Raw genomic sequence first — 20,112 nt, 5'->3', positions numbered from 1 at the left:
TGTCTTTTATTTCAGACTGAAACAGGGCGTATTGGATTGGAAGGCTGCCTCTGCCAGGACTTCTATAGGATAAGAGACCTTTTATATGAGCAATATGCTATTGTCTAAGAAAAGTGCTGCAAAGGTGTTTTCACTTGAACTTTTACAGACAAAGGAGGTTTCTCCCAGTTTTGACTTTTTGTAGTTTTCTAATTTATACAGGGAAACCTAATTCACAAAGATGAGTTAGCTGCCATGAACATGTGAGTAACTGCTACTGTTGTTCATAAATCTGTTGGTACATTCCATGTAGTTGACTCTTAAACTGTTACAACTTGGCATCTCCCACATAACACATTATAAATGAATTTATGACTGAATGCTTCTCAGGAGAGGTTCAATTTGCCAGGGCATGTTTTGGTTTCACAGAATTCCTGTCAAAGAGTACGAAACATGTCAAAGTCATTCTTTTTGTTCTAAAATAAGATTGGATAAAGACCTTTGGTTTCTTTGGTTTTGTTCGGTTTCTGTGTGGTTGTTTTTGGTTTTGGTTGCTTGGGGTTTTTTTTAGTAAGTTTGATTTGGGGAACAGTCTCAAGTATTTCCCTCTTTTGTTTTGAAATTGAGGTTAGTTGAAGTACATTATTAACAGCCCACTTAAAGCTAGAGTGCTTTAAGTTTCCCCAGTGTTAATCTGGCTGCATCTTAATGCTGTATCTCTTCCATCTTACTGATTTGTTCTGAAACAGCATTTCATATTGTAATCTGCAGGATAAAAAAATTACTTGGGCAATTACTCTAAGAAGATTGGATTATATTTTCAGGTAGTTTAAAATGCAGTAATTATGCTTCAGAGTAACTTCTGTGCAAATTTACAGAATTCATAACTCCTAGCTCTTGCAAAATTATGCCAATTATAAAACCTTTTCTAAGTCCTGATTTTAATACTTTTCAAATTTTAAACCCTTTATCCATGCACTGCTGTTTGTTCAGAGTGCCATGAGCCAAGTTCAGGAAGATCTTTTCTCTTGAAATTTGTTCATGTAATGTATTTAATGATTTTGTACCATGTTCTGTTCTAGATGACAGTAAGACTTATTATAGCTGCTGATGCTAGGAATTTACCTTATCTTTTAGGTAAGGATAAACACAGTTTTGAGTTCATTAATTTCTCAAAAATTAAGTTATGAAAACAAATGGCCTCTCAAGTTTATTTAATCCTTTTTTCCTCTATCTGTGTGTGAAACACCAGCTTTGGCAGTGGAGGGTTGTTTGCTTTTTACATAAAACAATGTAATATATGCTCTTTGTGTGTGTGCTTAAATAAAACCTTTTGAAAAAGTGGCAAAAAATAGCCCTGTGGGCTATCAATGGAAAGATAATTTACTTTGCAACTCATTCTCAACAAAAAATTTCTGTCTGATCTACAGACTATTCTGTTTAAAATAGTAGATTAAAAGTGAAGACTGTATTAAACATTTGATAGAACTGTATACTAGATATGTAAAAAACTTGAAAATACAATACTGAGTGAGAATGTATTTTCTTACACAAAATCTGGGGGTGTTTTTCTTAGCAGTCTAGAAAAATGTGTATTTCCTTATATTGACATCCAGAACTCAATAGAAATGCTCTGGTTTTGTAGCAATGCTATGTAAATCTATATGATGCTGCATACTTGTTACTGAATACTATTGTATTACTACTGTTGTTTATACTAGTGAACTTTTATAAAGTGAATTACTTTGTACATAATCATATTGGCTGTAGGACTTTAACCTTGAGGGCTTAGGATGGGAAGGGATCACATACACCTGCATGGAATATGCTAATAAAGAAAAAACCCCTTAGGAAGTCAAAATAGTGCTGCTTTTAAAAAAAGGATAAGGACAGCACAGTGTGATCATAAACCTTTCTATCAGTTTTGTTTGTTTTTCTGACCTACTGATACAAATTCAGCTAGGATCACAAAATTTTAGTGTTATCAATCTGTAAATTCTAATGTGTGCTGACATCCCAAATTAGTGCTATCACTGAGGAAAAGGCTCAAGTATAAGCAAAACAGCTTCTTATTTTAGTCTATTCAGCATGAGTGTGGCTGAAGAGTGAAATCAGACCTAGAAAGCTGACATGCAAGGTGCAAGTAGTCAGCTGAGAGCTGAGTCTGGAGGTCTGGAGGTCTGTAGAGAATGCATCACAGGCTGCACTGGTGCTGTAGGGCAGGTGTGCTCCTCAGCTGGGCATTCCGTGCTTGTGAAGCAGTGTGCACCTGAAGCCTCTGCTCATTCATTTTGCCTATTCTGCTGTCAGTTCCCTAAAATGTTCTTAACTATGATTTGCTTTAGACAGTAATTGAACTTCTGTGTGTGATTTTCAGAGTTACTAGTCTGGTTCTAGTTTTTATCTGAAATAAAAGATTGATTTCCCCTTACCTTCACAAAATGTCAGTACTGCTGTGATCCGTAAGTTGTGTTTTCAGGCTTCTACATTTTTTTCATTAGCAGTAAAAATGTGACAAAGAGTACCATTTCTTATTCTGCCCTCTGTTGTTCCTGAGGGTAAGAACATTAACTTCAAACCTAGTTTTGGTGTTCACCAGTTAAAAATATTTCCTTCCAGTGCTCCTGGATAGTTCAGATTCCTCGCATAAGAAGAGCCAAGGGTATGTGGAGACAGAGGAAAGGTCTGTAATGATAAAAATATAATTCTAGCGTTAGTTATTTTGCTGTTCCTGTTATCAAAACGTAGCTTTATCCTGAGTTAAATAACATTGTTTGTGACAGTTTCATTTTTAATCATTTTACTTTGACAATATGAGCTGGAGGTGAAGTAAAGGTGACAGTCTTGTCCATTCTTCAACAATATTTAGATGTAACCAGATCCACTTCTCAAAATATGCTGTTAATAGAAAGGTAGGGTGCCCAGCATTCTGTCAGAGTAACAGTCTTGGGAGAGCATTTGAGATCTACTTGGTGTTACAACTTGCTTGGAAATGTAGGGATTTTCCCATATCTACTAGTTTTTAATTGGAGTCAAATGCTATTCATTAGGAATTAACAAGCAGAGCCATGCTTCCTCCCCACCCTCCAATCTAAATAATTATTATAGATGGTTGTACCCTAAAACACTTGTTTTGTACAGAATCAAGATTTCTTTGCTAAGGCATGACATGTATTACTACTTCGGGTAGTAAAGGGGAGTGTATTGCCTGGGGGAAACACTTAAACTTGGTTCTGGCCAGGACAGGGTTGATTTTTGCAGCAGCCAGAAGGGGCATGGGCAGTACCCAGAGGTTATTCCATGCCACCTCAAGTAATTTTCCAGGAATGGGTAAGGGGTCCCTTCCTGGCAGTGGTAAGTTATTGTTGGGCTCCCTTTGGAGCAGGGGTGAGCATTCATATGGGAATTGCTCACTTCCCATTTACACTTCTGTTATTAATGTTGCTGCTGTCACTGTTCATTTTCTTATTTCATTGCTGTTTCTGGTAAATTGGTCTTATCTCAAGCCACAATCTTCACTTTTTGTGACTCCAATTCTTCTCTTCAGCCCCAAGAGGGGAAGGAGAGGGGAAGGGAGGAGTGAACAAGTGGCACATGGTTTGGAGTGTTTTGGAGGGAATACTAAATGGGAGAATACCATTCCTAAACCATGAAAACAACTAAAAATTTTTGAGTCTTTGTCCTTACTTTAAGGATCTGAATGCTGCATGATATTCTGTTTCATGGCTTTTAGAGATGTTTTCATAGTTTTGAAAAGGAAGTGCTGGGGAAGATGATCTCACAGTCAAATCTGATAAAGAAATGTATCTAGTAACCAGAATTGTAGTTCTTGGTCTGAAAACTGTGTGAGTCATCAATGGTAGTTCAAAATGGGATAACGAAACTAGATCAAAAGAATCTACGAATCTATAAAATTGCCTGTTGGCATTTATTTTTAAAAATACTTTAAACCTTGGGTCTTACCTTCTCTTGAGACTCATTTTGGTTGGGTAAGAAATATAATACAAAGATCAAAATCTCATGGAATCATAGAATGGTTTGGTTTGGAAGGGGCCTTAAAGATCATCTGGTTTCAGTGCTCTGCCATGGGCAGGGACACCTTTCACTAGACCAGGTTGCTGAAAGCCCTATCCATCCTGGTCTTGAGCACTTCCAGAAATGAGCCATCCACAGCCTCTCTGGGCAGTTTGTGCCAGTATGTCACCCCCACTCAAAGAGAAGAATTTCTTTCTAGGACCTAATCTAAACCTGCTCTTGTTCAGTTTAAAGCCATTTCCCCTTGTCCTATCACTACATGCCCTTATAAAAAGTCTCTCTCCAGCTCTCCTCTAAGACCCCTTTGATTACTGCTCTAAGGTTTCCCCAGAGCTTTCTCTTTTCCAGGCTAGACCATCCCAACTATCTCAGCCTGCCTTCATGGGAGAGGTGCTCCAGCTCCCTGATCATCTTTGTGGCCATCCTCTGCAGTTGCTCCAACAGGTCTAGGTCCTTCCTGTGCTGGGACCCCAGAGCTGGATGCAGCACTGCAGATGGGATCTCACCAGACTGGAGTTGAGGGCAGGTCCTCTCCTTTACTCTGCTGCCCACGCTGCTTTGATGCAGTTCAGGATACAATTGGCTCTCTGGGCTGCAAGAGCACATTGCCAGATCATGTCCATCCTGCACTACCAGCATTTATTTTGGGAGTCTTGTTGCATGGTTTGTCTCCTGCAAGTACAGAACAGTTGCAGTTCAGTGGTAAGTGACCTGATTCTTCCTTTCAGCTCTAACACTTCCTCACAGTGGTAGAAGAGGAATATAGTTTTGAGTATTTGGGAGAACAAGACGGTTTCATACAGTGAACTTCAAGTTTTACTGTCTTTGTTAGGTTATGTATGACCACTGTGATAAGAAATTAAAAATCAAAAAAACAACCCCACTCCTGCATTATTTAGTACAACTTCCAGAAGCCCTGTACCTGTTTTCCTGGAAGAGAAGGATCCATACAAACTCTTAAGGTCAGAAGAAACAAGTTTGCTCTATGAGCTTTAAGCAGTAAAAACCTGCCTGTTGTTGTATAATCCTCTTAGGTGATGCAAGCTGGATCTGTGATTCAACAGCTGAATGATAATGAGCTAAGCATCTGCCAAAAAAGTGTAGTTTGTAACTGCAATCTGGCAGTCACTGATTTTGGTAATGAACAAATACATTACTTCAGTTCTGTAAGCTTTTCTTAAATATTTTTAATTTTCAGTGCAGCTTTTTGGAAGTGATAAAAACTTCTCTAAAAGCTACTTTTGACAAATGATTCTAAAGAAATTTGCAGTGGTGGTAATTTCAATTAAAAAATAATACAAACCAAACCACAGGCTTTCTATTGAACTTGGCTCAAGGTTGGTACCAATTTTTCTAAAACTAACTCTGGAAAATTACACGGGAAGCCAGTGGAGAGTGTTCATCCTGTTGTGTAGTATTGGCTACCAATGCCCTTACTGGTATTTGAGATGCAGAAAATAGAGCATAACATTTAATGTTAATAATAATGTCAGAACTTTTGCAAGTAAATAAAAATTCCATCTTCAAAATGTTGAAGGTTCTTATTTTTACATGCAACCAAAATTATTTTTTTCCTTTGTCTGTGGCTGATTAGTTTATGGGAATATATAGGTGTGAAGAATGCACTCTTAGCAACACAGTTGTTAAGCAACAGCTCTTGGAGTGATTGATTTCTCAAGTGGTGGTTTTACTGATACCTTCTTAAAGTTGTCACTTAATTCAGTTGCCTTGTCTGCAAGAAGTCTCGTTTCATTTTCTCCCCAGTTCTGAACCATGTTGTGATACACAGGCATTTACTCAAGTGCTTTACGGCTCTGGAAATAAGAACAAGAACTCTAATTTGGAGTGAGGCAGAGAAAGGAGATCTTCTAGCAGAGAAAGGAGATCATTAATAACTTAGAGGTTTGAAGATTACCTTTTATTGGTGTTTAAGGTTATAGTTTTATGTTAAAACCATTGCAGTTAATCTAATCCAGAGAACTGCTTCCTCTTTAGCTGTTTATATTTTGTAGAAAGAGCAAAAATGCGACTGACAGGTATTATACCTTATTTTCCAGTATACTTTATTTTACAATATTTTTTCCATCATAGTTGCTTCAAACTGTGGGGTTTTTAGTCTTTTAAGTCCATCTGTCCATCTGCGTAAGTTTTCTAGTGTGCTCATCTCAGCTGTTATTACCAAGGTTTCTTAGAAATTATCCTGAGGCAGGTAGGTAATATGTCTTTATCTGCAGTAACACTCAAATTGTGTAGTAAGGTTGTACAAGAGAATTTGAAAGATCCTTGAAAGGGAAAAATGAGATATAGTTAGAACTTAATCATCACTGAAACGTAGTAGGACTGTCAGCCATTTAATTTCTATATCTAGCTAGGACACAACGATGGGAACAGCCATCTCAGGAATGCTTTCTGATGCCACTGCAGTGAACTGTCAAATTAAAAAAAAAATCAGCAAAAAAAAAAGGTTACCCACATTTACCTAACTAACCTGTTGCATATGCTTCAATATATGAACCTGAAAATGTTTTCATAATGTGGATTACATACCAAAAATTGTGATATTGGATGTGATAACATTGCCACTCATTTTGTAATTTTACTACATATCTGGGGCAACAGGTACAGAATACCCAAGTAATTATTTCTGCTAGGGCAATATTGTATCTTTGTTTGTTTTCAGAGAACTTGTTTAACTTTCCATGGAAGAAAAAAACCTGAGCATGATGTAATCAATACTTCCTAAATTATTGGCAGGTGCTCTGCAAGACAGTAATGAACTTCTGTGGAAAATCATCAGGGAATTACTTTTTCTGCCGTGTTGCAACTCCTGGAGGAGTTGCACAGCTGGTGGAGCATATTGCCCGTCCCCGTGCCAGCCTTGGCATTTGACAAGCTGCCAGATTGCTCTGTGCTTGGTGCGAGTCATGGATCAGCACTTTGCTGCACTATGAGGGGAGTAAGCATTTTATTCTTTGCTCTCTGGAGGATCACACAAGTTAATACTGCATTTATAAAGAGTCCAACCTATTTTCTGAACCTACCAGGTACTTGGGTTGCATTACCTGATTAGATTGACCTCCATGCTGCAGGAATCTATAGAAAAGTTCTGGTTTTGACATACTCTAGTAAAATTTCTCTTAATATCAGTGTTTGGAGTCACTGCATAGCCTGCTTTTCATGTTTTATGTAATTTTATTATGCTTTAGTATTTCTTTCATAATCTCCCTGATTTTACTAATGCACAATATTGCAAAAGCAGTATAAAACTAGTCGACAGACTTTAAATCATTCGTGTATCTTTAAACCTCTTATGCTGATTAAAAGTGTTAAGGCTATTAGTATTTTTTATGTAACTGGGTCTAAATTTAGTTTCTGTTGCAGTCAAAAAACACTCTGATATTGCAAACCATGATCCTAATCTGCTTCCTTTTGGAGTCGATGGTAACAGTTTTTCAGCAGAGCTTTTGTGTTTCTGTGCACTAATGAACTAACTAATAGAACTAACACTGTGTTTATTGTAGAAATTCAGTGTGACTTTTCATTTTCTGATTTCTTCCAGGAGTGTCAAAATAATACTTTTGTTGTGTGGAATATGATTTTATTCACTTCTGGGCATTGATTTTTGTTTGGTTTTTTTTAATTCTTAAATTTTTAAAAAGTGATTTGAGAAGCCCATAGGTTACTGCTCCATTGCTTGGAAGGACAGAACTTAATTAAGAAGTTAATGTTTTTCCATATGTAAAATTCTTCTGGTTCTGGTATGGAGAGGAAAAAAGAGAAATGAATGTTGAACTGGAAGAAGTTGGATAGCATGTATATAGTCCATACCTTCCAAGCTGAATAGGTGTAAAATGCCTGCATGACAGTCTCATAAAACCGCACCTAATGTCCATTCTGTGTAGTCTGGCCTAACTGTTTGAATAACTTTATTATTATGAAAAAGTAATATTATTATTATGAAAAAGTAACAAAGTCGTGCCATCATATATTACTGATTTTATTTCCTGCAATGTTGTGCACTGTCTTTGGCCAGTTACAGTGTGTGGTGTTGATTTCACACGTACACGACTTGTATGTTGTAGCTGGCTACTTGATGCAAAAAGCCATCTGAAAAAAAAAAAGACGACGACTACTGGTGTGGAGGTATAGAACATCCAGTGAAGGAAATCATAGCTCTGTGTTCAAGGAGCCCCCTGGAAAGACTGAACATTTTGAACATCTGAGTAGTAGCCTTGCTGCTATTTACATATAAAAATAAGTGCCTTTAAACTCGTGTATGGAAACGGGTAATTTACATTATTTAAACACAAAATTGAAGATTGTATTTCTGATGCATGTGTACATGATCTGAAAACCAGCTAGAGACTGCATTGTGTGAGCTGTACATACAAGTCAATTGTTACATACCTGAGTACAGCACTTGAGTGCTTCTGGTAATTTTATTCCTACCTTGGCAGGAATGTTCCACTGATTGTTTTCTAAGAAACGAATAGCTTCCAAATTATACAGTTATTTTTTGGTCTGTGAATGGAATTTTCCTTTACTTGTCAGAACATAGGCTCTAACAGTGCTGAAGTGCTTCTAAAATAGCTCATCTAGTCAGGGGGCAGTATGTTTTCTGCGAAGTTGAGGACTTTGAGACTGGGAAAAGACATATATGCCTTGGTATTCTTGGTTTGGAAATACAGTATGGATGGAGTGAAGAAAGAGCTTTAGGCAACGTGGAAGGAAGGAGAAATTACCAAACCGTGATGACTTTTCTAGGGAGATGGTGTTCTGCTTTGCTTGAGAGATTGTCTTGTCAATTATTCCCCATAGAATTAAGCATGAGTTTAAGCTTTGGAAAGTTTGAGTGGCTAATTTTTCAGCTTCTGCAAGCATGTCACGTCAGAAGAAGATAATGGTGTGTGGTTTTTTTCCAGGATGAGTTTATGTTAGGATTATGAACAGCGTCATAAAGAATTAAATTCATTGATCACACAGCAGAGTCTGCAGGTCTAGGTTTGATGGCTGCAAGTTGCTTATGAAGCAACTTGAAGTTGTGTGCTGGGTGATTTATTTGATTCATACTTCAGGTTATGGCTAAGGGCAGGTTTAGGGGCACCAGGTTATAAATGGAATTTTTGTGCAATCTCATGGGGAGAAAAGAAGAAATGAGGCTTAGTATAGATGCATAAAAGCACTAAAGGCAAATCATGGGTTTTCTTGGAAACTTCCACCTTATCAACTGATACTGGGTTGACACCAACAACAAGAAGTTACAAGACTCTTTATTTCTTGTCTATTCATAAAGTTTTAATAAATTCAGTGCTCCACTGTCACTGGTCAAAGTGTTGGTCTGTATGGTTTTGAATACACAGCTTTGTATTGAATTAACTGATATTTACTTCTGCTTTTTATTTCATTATATTGATTATACCATTCTGCCACTTAATTATTCATTAGATAGTTCAATCATATGCAGTGTAATTGTATGAAATCAGACCTAGAGGGAATTTTTATTGGGCTGCTCAATACTGAAAAATCTTCCTCGTGTTAAAGGCTTTTCATTATGATGTTGCCCTTTTTTTAATTCCATGAGCTTTCTGAAATAGTGTTTAAAACAGTGCCAATTTCCTAAGCATATACTTCTGTAAGCCTTGATTTCTGATTGCAAGTGCTCTGTCACATCTTCTGTGTATTGTGGCTCTAGATGCAGGAAAATCTCTGAATAGGGCATTACACCTTGAAAGTCTGCTGCCTACTGATGTAGGTACAAGTGTAAAATCTCTCTCCTAGCAGTGCCACACACTGCTTATTGTACAGAACTTTGGCTTCTTCCGTGTGATTGATTAAAACTGCTGAAATATAGCATTATTTACAGTATTTTGAAAATTGTCAAGTCAGCTGCTTTGTTTTGACTCCCAAGGTTATTTTTTCGATTGTCCAGCAAATTTGTAGCCCTGGAGTTGGTAAGTAGCTTGTGTTGCTATGCTAGCAGCTGAAATTTAGTAGCAAGGCACCTTTAATATCTAGTCTGATTGGGCATCTATCTATGCTAAAAAAATGGTATGCTTTAGGGAAGACACGGGGGAAAGCTGGAAGTGGGGAAGACAGGCAGATTCCTACTTGGCTGTCTAATTATAGTCCCATGGCAAATAACTTCAGAATTACTTTCTGGATCGTCAGCTTCAGCCTATTTGTGATGTATGTTTTTAATTCTCTGCTTTAACATAACTATCTCCTCTGGGCTTTTTTCTCTTAGTTGGATGGGTAGGAATGTTCTACTCCATGATCTGCTGTGGTGTATGGATAGAAGAGCACTTACTCTTATCCTAACACCAGGTACATCACGTAGGTGAATAGAAGCCTGGAGCTCCCTTGCTGATGATGGAAAGTGGAGGATGTGGTCCAGAACATGAGAAGCTGAGACCTTCCCTTGGTATGATCCGGGTTTCTGCACCACAGCTCCAGGGGTCTCTGTGCATTTCTTCTTCCCCTTAGGAGTCTCTGTTTATCCATGGATACAGTGGATGGATGGTTGTCTGAAATGCCCTTTGTTTGTTGTTTTATTTTTTAATTAGGGAGACTAAGCTCAAGAGAAGAGTCCATTAAAATAGCATCCTTGAATTTCTTACTCTGGTTTACAGTTTCATACATTCTGGCTCTTTCAGACACCTCGTTGGTTCACTTGGGACACTCAGCAGCTCTGCTTTTTTGGGTTTTTTCTGTGAACTCTTTTAAGAAACAAACTCAATGCTTTGTTGTTTCTGCTTTTCCAGTCTTTTCAGCTTGTGCCAGCGGCAGTCCTGAAATTGAGCCAAAATGAGGATGTAGAGTCTCAGTAGCTCAGAAAGCTTGGGGGTTATCTCGTAACACTTGTGGAGTATTGAGTTTGGGGATGCATGGATGCCTGTATGAGGCAAGTCTGTCCTTGGTTTGAATGCTTCAGTCAATAAATGGGATATTAGATAGAATAGAATAGAAATTGTCTGCCCCTGCATTGCTGCTTCTTCTTTAACTTTATTGTCTGATTAAACTAATGCAATTTATAGAATAACCATCTCAATAACACAGTCACAAGATGTGTAGAAGTTACAAAGACTGTCAGGCACTGTTTGAAGCCTGAAGTTTTTTCCTTGGTTCTATTCTTCTGGGAATAAAAAACATGTCTAATTTTCCATGACTTTTAGTGACACTTGATGGACAGAACTGTCTTTTCAGAATATTGTATTCCTGAAGATAATAATGCTGTCTTGAATGGTAAAATATGAAGGAGGTTCTAGATATTTTTGAGTGCTTTTCATCATATCCAGAAGCTGTAGAAATAACTAATTTTAGAATCCTCTTGGCTGGTTACGACTAGCTATATCATTAAAAGAACATGGTAGAACACATTGCAGTTCAGAGGTGAAAAGTACATTCTCCTGCAATGGTCAGGTGTAAATAAGCAAAGAATTTCAGTCCAAACACTTTCTCTGTGCCTGTCATGTGTTTGAAAAGAATTCCCAATATAAATGCAACTGCAAGTCGTTTTGATGATTGAAAAAACACACCAAAAAAGAAGAAAAGGCAGTTTGTGATACAAGCTGGCCAGAAATCAAAACTGGTATGGCTGGTATTAGTGAAGACCAATCCTTTGTGTAGAAACCCAGCTCAAGTATGTAGGCCCTGTATTTATGTGATGTCTTGCTGCCACGTTCACCTGCCCAGTTCCAGGTTCTGTGCTCTAGAACATGCAGCACCATCACCCAAAGTCTGCGTTTGTGCCTGCAGGGCACGGCTTGTGTCTCAGGGTAGTCTGAGGCTGGAGCTTTGAAGGCCAAAAGACATTGATGGTGCAGTTCACTGTGGGCATTAAGGAAGCTTCTTTGGAAAAGCAGGATGTTTGTGTGTCTCTAGTCCAAATAAAGTCCCTTTTCAGGAAAGTACTTATTGGAAACAAGGAAACTTCCTTCTGAAATGGCATGGTGTTTGAAATTACATTCTGTGTCTGAACAAACTCATCCATTATTACTTTCAAGTAATTTAAAAAGTCTCATTTCTGATATCCCACTTAAAAAGATAACTGATTATTTTCCTTTTTAGCTCCTCTTTGTAGAGTTATTTGAAACCTCCTGCAGAAAATGTTAATTTGTTTTCAGTATGTATATTTTTAAAACGCAAGTTCCTTAGCAAGTTATGCAAGCCTTTGAAACAAAAGCTACTATGAAAAGAAATCTGAATAAAAGAATTTGCATAGCAATAGTTGGTATATATGCTGAAACAAATGGAAATCTGCAGAGGGAAAAATACCCCAAATCTAGAACAGATAAACAAATCCAAAGTAAATCATGAGAGGATTTTCCACAATTTCATGTCAAAGACCGCTGAAGTATTAGTGCTGTTCTACTTTAATATTATTTCAATGTTTTGAATTATCTAGTGCTGTAAGAGCAAGGGTAGACTGAGATTGCTTTTTTTTTTCCCCAAATAGTTTGTCTCTACACTTTTAAGCTGTGTGGTGCAGAGCAGCTGGGCGCTGCACAGCTGTGTGTGACTGTGGGCAGTGGGGCTGCCCTGCCTGGCACGGGGCCATTGCCTGCCCCGTGGTGCTGCCAGCCAGAACAGGCAACCCGTGGGGTGGGCAGCCAGCAGTGCTGATGCCTTTGAGCAGGAATGACAGCTGAGAGGGGCCAGAGGCACCACAATGTGAGGGTCACCTCTGGGAAGGTGACCCACACCAGAGGAGGGATCCTTTGAGGGAGGGGGTCTGTGAGTGCCTCACCCCATCTAAGTGGGCACACTGAGCTGGAAACAAAGGCATGAAGTGGCAATGGAAAAACAGTAGAAAAGGAAAGAGCAGCAGGTGGGACTGTTACCATGCTGCCCCAGGCACTGCCTCAGCAGGGCAGTGGGACAGGCTGACTGTAACTGGGCTGTGACCCATGAGAAGCTGAGATTAGAGAGGGGCAGGAGAGCTGCTCATGAGTGTTTATGCTTTCCCACCCACCCCCCAGCGCTCAGATGAGCATAAGTTACAGTAGAACAAAAATACCCAGGTTCCTGGGGTGTTCTGCCTGTGGGAAGCCTGTGACTGCCCACCCTGAGAGAGTGTCCCTTTGGGCCCACTGATCCAACGAGTGGATCCAGGCTGTGTAAACATCCAGTGCTGTCAGCCACTAGTGCGTGATTAGCAATGTTACAGACTTCATGAGCCATCCTATTTGCTATGTCTGCCTTTGAAAGGGTTTTGCCAGTGTATGATTTTTCACCAGATAAGTAAATTTCATGGAATTTCTTGGAACCAAAATGCTCTTGGGTTAGTCGTGTTGCCTGCAATATGGTTAGGCAGGCATGAGCCAGCTACCGTCAAAGCAGCAGATAAACTTGTCATTTAGGAACAGGCACTAATGAAGTGTGAGCTGCAACCATATGTGGAACAAACATCTTTATGGTGTCAGTCGTGACTTTCTTGTTGCTCTTGTTGACATGAGCACTGTGAGGCACTGTCTGCTCTGCAGGAGGCACATGGGGAGGGCCTGGCTGCATAAGCTGTTACAGCAAAGCACTGAAAGTCAGGGGTTAGTGCTGAAGTTTTGGGCAACATGGGATTTCTGCTAGCATTGCAAGAGAATGGTCTTTTTTTTGTTTCAGCTGCACATAAGGAGTCTTTTTTTGTTTACAGCCTCACACATAAGGAGTCCACTTGCATTTCTGTATCCCTAAGTTTTTATTACAGTAAATCTTAACTGACTATTTAGAGTTGTACTGCCTACCATGTTGTTAAATTTTGGAATACATTTATCTACAATCACTTGTATCTTTCACAATACTGATGTTTCTCTTTGGTATCATTGTACCCTTTGCAGCTGTACCACTTTTAAATGTGTTGGACAACAGCCTAATAGTTTTCTGGAGTGGTGGATGAGAGAATGTGTAGGTTAATGTGGGTTAGGAGATGGTAATCTGGTGGCTGGAAAGCCAGAGCCTGCCACAGGGAGACTGTAAGGCGAGATGGTGCTGGTTCTTAGTGTCTCCCCCACACCTCTGGTCTGAACAGAATTTCTTCTTTACCTTTTCTCAGATCAGGGCACTCACATCAGTTCTAGCTGCTTGCTGAAGAAAGGGAAGACTCCCATCTGGGCAGGGAAAGAAAAGAGGGGCAAAACTCACTGTCAGCCTGTTGGCTTCTAGCCACGTTAGCATCTTGGTTAGGGGTAGTGGAGCCAGCCCTTGTGGTCAAGGTAGTACAGAAATGTACATCATATGATAGGGTCACAATTCATTGTTTGGAATTGTGTGCTTAGGCTTGAGGTACTGTAAGTCTAGCAGAGTGTTGCTTGTTATTTGTGAGCTACATGCTCTGATGAATTGCTTCATGAGAGTCTGCAAATTATTTTTCTCTTGCTGCAGCTGATGTTCTAAACTAGCCAGACTGGAGGCTGGATCCTCTGGCCAAATATTTACCCAGCTTTTTGGATGCATTTTTCCATCATCTGCTGGGATTTATGTTCTGTATTAAAATCCTGACTTGGGTACAAGGTAACTGCTTTTAAAACTAGTTGGCTGCAGTCATAAAGGTAAAACCTAGTGATGGTCCACACTCTGTGAATACTAAAGTGGTCAGCTCTCAGTTTCTGAGTGTGTCCCACCGTGATGTTAAAGCTGAGTATGGTCAAGGTCTGAGTGAAGGTCAGCCCCTCTGTAAGCAACCTGGACAGGGGCTGCAAGTGTGTGGTGGGTTGAATAAATAGAATAAACAGAACTGGGTTGTACTGGCAGAAGGGGCATGCTTGCTGCTGCATTTTATGTTGGCAGGACAGGGATGAAATACATGTCAAATGGTTTAATCTAGCTCTCACAGTCTGGAGATGTGTGTTTTTATCTTGGGATATCATTTTTTTCATATGGCCTTGGGTTCATGGAAGCCTAAAGGTGGCTTTGAGTGCCAGATGGGCCAAGAAACATAGCTTGAACTGAGAAAAGAGCAGCATTTACTCTTTGGTAGGTTTTATCTACTTTGGCTTTTTTTCATTTTAATAAATGTACACAGACATGCTGGCATCTCCAGAGTTCCCTTTAGGATATATACTAAAATCATTTGGATAAAAAATGTGAGGAAGTAAGAGTTGGTAGTAGATTTCATGTGCACTTTACTTCATTGACTGACTTTCACTTAAACAAAATATTAATAAGAAATGCTGTTATACAAGATATGATTTTTAGATACTCTTTATACGTTTCCCAGCATGTCAGGAGTTCAGGAATCTTCTGACCTACACCATTCTCATATTCACCTGACCTTGACTCAAGTGGTAAGTGAGTAGAAGCACTCAGGCATTAGTGTTAGGGGCATATGAAATAACTGGAAACATGAGCCTTTTCTCCAATAAATGGTTGTGTTAGCACTCACATGGTAATAGTGATAACACTTCAGTTATGTTTGTTGATGTGTGGTATGTGAACCTTTTTGTCAGATGATCCTGACTTTTATCCTCAAGTGTAGGGGGTACTTGCAGAGACAAAAGAAGTCAGCTGGCCAAATTTTGCTCAGCTTTGCAATCCGAAGCTTTAGAAATAGGGTGGCAATAGAGGGGCATTGATATCAGAGCATTTCCTCAGTTGAAAGCAAACACTTGTCCTTTCACCTCTAAGGGGATAAGGGGAATTGTTAAGGAAAAAGAAATCATGAAAAACAAGGCCACATGGTGTGCAGGGAGTGGACATAATTGGTTGTACTGGGAAATCATCAAGAAAAGTCCCTTCTTTTGATTTGGCTCACTCCAGACTGTCTTTCTCAAGTTGTCACTCGCCTGTGTGGTAGATTAAATGGTATCTGTTTCATGTTGCTGTAGAGATATGTCTGAACACAGGAAGTAAAGGTTTTGGTTGATCACATTCTTTTCTTAGTACAAGGTTTCCAGGGGATCATCCAATAAAGACTAGAAAGTACTACTATTAGAAATAAATGCAGAGCCCTTGAAATCAAATAAAGCTCACATGTAATTATAAAACCCACACAGATGGAAAACCAAAGCCAATTAGCAAATGGTATCATTGGCCTCTCTGGGATTTTTGCTTACTGTCTCCACTTTTATTAGTACCAAGGATGACTGTAGATTTGGTTGTCAGTAATGCTACACTAATTTGCCTTAAGGAATAAGATGTTGGGTGTTCCTATGCTGTGGAGACACAAGTTTTACAAATCTTGGTGTGGGCTGACTCAGCAGTTAAGCACCCACACAGCTGCTTGTTCACACCTCCTGCAGTGGGGTGGGGGACACAACAGGAAGAATAAAGGCAAGAAAATGCCTGGGTCAAGGTAAGACATTTCAAAAGCGAAGGAAGGAGGGTTGAGGGAAGGTTCTGCTCTCTCCATCTTTCACTGGCAGAGCCATGTCCAGTCAGACTCTGAGCAGTGGCTATGCTGGAGAATATTCCACCCCCTACCCCAAGATTTTTATATCAGAGCATGAAGATGCACAGTATGGGATATCCCTTCAGCTGGTTTGTGTCAGCTGTGCCACCTCTGTTCCCTCCCAAATCCTTGCCCACCCCCAGAGTGACAAACAAGAAAGCTTTGATGTTGTGCAAGCTCTGCTCAGCAGTAGCCAAAACCACTGGGGTGTTAAGTAACACTGTTCTAGTCACAAACTGAGAACACAGCAGGGCATGCTCCCTGTGAAGAAAGTGAACTCCATTTCAGCCAGTGGCTGTATACCACATTTGGATACAGCCTTTCAAAATGAAGAAGTCCTTTCTTAGGGAGATGAATGAGGTGCTGCAGGTCTGATGACTGATGAGGATATTTCTGGCTATCTGAAGGAAGGTAAAATAAGGACATGTCTGGAAATGTGTGAAGTACCAAAATAAGAATCAAAGTTACATAAACCTTTACCTAAACTTAGGTTAAAAGTTTCACTGTTTTTTTTTGTCTCCCTCAAATACTTAACAATTTTGTGGAAATATCTTACAAATGGGCTTTAATCAAGTATCATGACAATTAATAGATCTTCTGATACATTTCTAAGAATAAACTCCAAAGAGTTTGAGCACAGAGAAGAGGGAAGAACTCTATTGCTTAAAAATTGAGTTGAGTGGGAGAAGAAAGGCAAAAAAGGAGGTGAGAGAAGGAAAAAACAACTTTTTGATTAAATCTTACTTAACTTTCTGAAAGCACGACAAATAGCAGAACAGAAAATCAGATTGAGGGATCTAATATGAGTTTTCATCCAAAGGTGGCACTAGCCTTTTGCTGTTGGAATTTTTGTTGTGAGCTGGGAAATGCAAATACCAAGAAGCCCTCAACTAATCCAACGCTTACCATTAATCCCAAACAAACCATCATTAGTATCTGGATTTATCCTGCTTAGTCCTTGCTGGATAGTGAATTATGTAACCTTTGTTTTATTAACATTTAATGGAAGCTTATTATCAGGTAGGTTACCTCTGGAATAAAAGGAAGGCAAAGAAATGTAAATTTTCTTCTTTCTTTTATTTGTTTTTTGTTTGAAGAATTTTTACAGATTTCTTTACATAGTGAGTGGATATTTCATGATACTTCCATAAATAAAGTAACTCAAAACTCACCAAATACATTGCTTGGCAAAAAAACCAGCTGTTAGGAAAATTACATAGCCCTCTTCTACTTAGCTAGCAGATAATGTGGATAACATAATTTAGAAAAGGACTACAAAAACTAGTCTTGGTAGGAAAGAATTTGATGTGATGTTCAGGTGCAAAAATAGATACTTAAAAGTCTTTTCAGTAAATGCCTATTCTTGTGTCCTCATACATTGTGCAGACTAGTTTTAGTAGGTGTGGTAGGAATAAGATGACAGAATTTCCAGAGTCATGAAGCTCATAATGCTCAAGATCTTGGCATACTTAGGGGGAGGAGTTGATGCTGGAGTTGTAAACAAAAGTTGCTAGGTGAACACTGCAGGGAGGGCAAAGGATTTTGAGGTTAAAAAATATGCAGGCATCCAGTGCCATAGGATGTTGGGATTTTTACATGCTCATGATGCAGTATCGCAGTGGCTGGTAAGCAAGTGATTTTGGAGTAGTTATCAGAGTTGCATCAGACTAAATGCTGATATAAAAGGAGAGAAAAGTTTTGTAATCCTTGATGTAAATGTGTTTGCTGAGCAGCAGACCTGCAGCAGATACTCTGTGATTGGAGCATGTCTAATGTGTGATAAGAGATTATGTTTAATTCTATTTACCAGATGTTTGCTTTCAATTTCTCTCTCATTTTTCCCAAATGATAATGGTTCATTATCAAATTGTCAACATTTTCTCAGTATTGATAAGACCCCAGAGATGGGAATAGTCCCAGCAGTCAGTCTGAAGCATTTTTTCATGCCCAGTCTGAGACAGAAGCAGTGATAGAGGCTCTGTGTTGGTGCAGCTCTCACCAAAACCACAGGCTGGACAGTCCTGACTTGGTGTGAAACCCGAGGAAGCTCACTGAAGAGCTCGAGTGCATTTTCAGCTGAGTCTTCGTGTCCTTCTGAGCTTACACAGCAGCTCAGCTCCTGTAAAAGGCTGAAGGTTTTAATTGGTGGGACAAACTCCAGAAAGATGTTTTGCTGTGCATGTGAGGTGTTGCATCAAAGCTGTGCCTGCACTTGATTGCCACATCTGAGATTATCACTTGACACCCTTTGATAATGATTAAATGCCTTTCCAGAAGTGAGAGACAAATCAAAAGGAAATACATTTTTTTAAACTCTTCTTGAGAAGATTTCTGATTGGGGTTTTTCGGGGGTTTTTTGGGTTCTTTTTGGTTTTTTTTCTTTTTTTTTGTTTTTTTGGGTTTTTTTTTGTTTGTTTGTGTGTGTGTGTGTTGTTGTTCTTATTGTTGTTTATTTTTAAATAAAACAGCTAGCTGTTCCATTCACATAGTAAATGGATGTTGATGAAAGAACACTACAACTGTAGATAATCATCCCTAGTATTGAGTCAAGTTTACAGCCTCTGTCTTCTATGAAAACTTACACTGAGAATAGTATCAAATTAGAGGAACTTCCATGTAATTTTGAAGGCAATATTTGATGTAAATAGAAGTAAAAATGTTCTGAGGACTATGTTTGAAACTTCCTTTTTGTTTTGCTACTGCAAAAAAATAAAATCTGTGATATTTGAATGATCCAAAAATGACTCAAGACATTTTCAAAATTTGGTAGAAAGGAAGCAACTCTTTTATTAGATCAGGTGACTAGGTGATATATTTTGAAAATAGAAATATTTTGATACTTTTTTTTTCTAATAACAAATTCTAGTTTTGCCAACAGATTTTATCTCTGGTGTTATTAGACCATCATAGCTACTGCACAGATTTATACTCATGAGAAAAACTTTGAATCATACAGAATTCTAATGAAGGTGTTTTGAAGTATCTTCACAAAGTATGAGTTTAGTCTGCCTATTTCAAAAAACAAGCCTACTAGGATAATAAATCACTGAATTACTGGGAAAAATGCCAACAGTCTCATGAACTCACACAGCATTACATGAACTTTTCTGTGACTGTTGGTATCTGTGCATATCTAAGCATATCTGGGTTTTCATTTAGATTATTTTGAAAAGTTCTGAACAAAAAAATAAAGTTAGGTATTTTTCAGATTCAAGAATTGAATATCTTTGATTTCAGCAAACATGTAGGAAACCTAGAAAATTGTGGATTTAGCACACAAGGTGATTTTTAAAAATCCCGATGTTACTGCTGATTCCCAGATTAAATTAACCCAAATTTTTTGCAAATAATTAATTTTGACTTGACCACAATATTTAGTAAAACTCATAATGACAATTTCCTATCCCTTGAATCACAATATTTGTATTAGTTCATCTGAGTGAACAGATCTTTAGCTCTTTAAAATACTGTTTTAATAATGCATGAATTCTACCACCTTGCAATCTCTATGCTTGGATTTCCCAGCACATGCTGGTTTGTGTTGCTGTTAAATGGTATTAGGAGAGAAGCAGAAATGTCAGTTTGAGGAAAGCATCAGGGACAAAGGTTTGAGTATCAAGATCCTGCAAGGTATGTTTGCCTTTATTGCCTTGTGTAGATATCAGCTATATTCCTCTTTCCTCTTTATCAACTGGAAAATAGGGATGCATGAGTAATAA

General features: G+C 38.7%; 1 protein-coding gene across 1 annotated transcript in view; it reads left to right on the top strand.

The window, feature by feature from the left end:
• CPSF2 (cleavage and polyadenylation specific factor 2) overlaps positions 1-19,123 on the top strand; it is a 31,660-nt gene extending 12,537 nt beyond the window's left edge. Inside the window, exon 15 of the mRNA XM_071426591.1 lies at positions 16-19,123. Within this exon, the coding sequence (XP_071282692.1) occupies positions 16-108 (93 nt within the window). The 3' untranslated portion in view covers positions 109-19,123. The remainder of the gene's footprint in view (positions 1-15) is intronic.
• Positions 19,124-20,112: the final 989 nt, after the last annotated feature.

The sequence above is a fragment of the Agelaius tricolor genome, unplaced genomic scaffold (assembly GCF_023055355.1).
Source record: "Agelaius tricolor isolate 1412-34295 unplaced genomic scaffold, bAgeTri1.0.p SCAF_5, whole genome shotgun sequence".
NCBI lineage: Eukaryota > Metazoa > Chordata > Aves > Passeriformes > Icteridae > Agelaius > Agelaius tricolor.
Note: the sequence above shows the minus strand (reverse complement) of the source record. Positions and strands in the feature narration are given on the sequence as shown.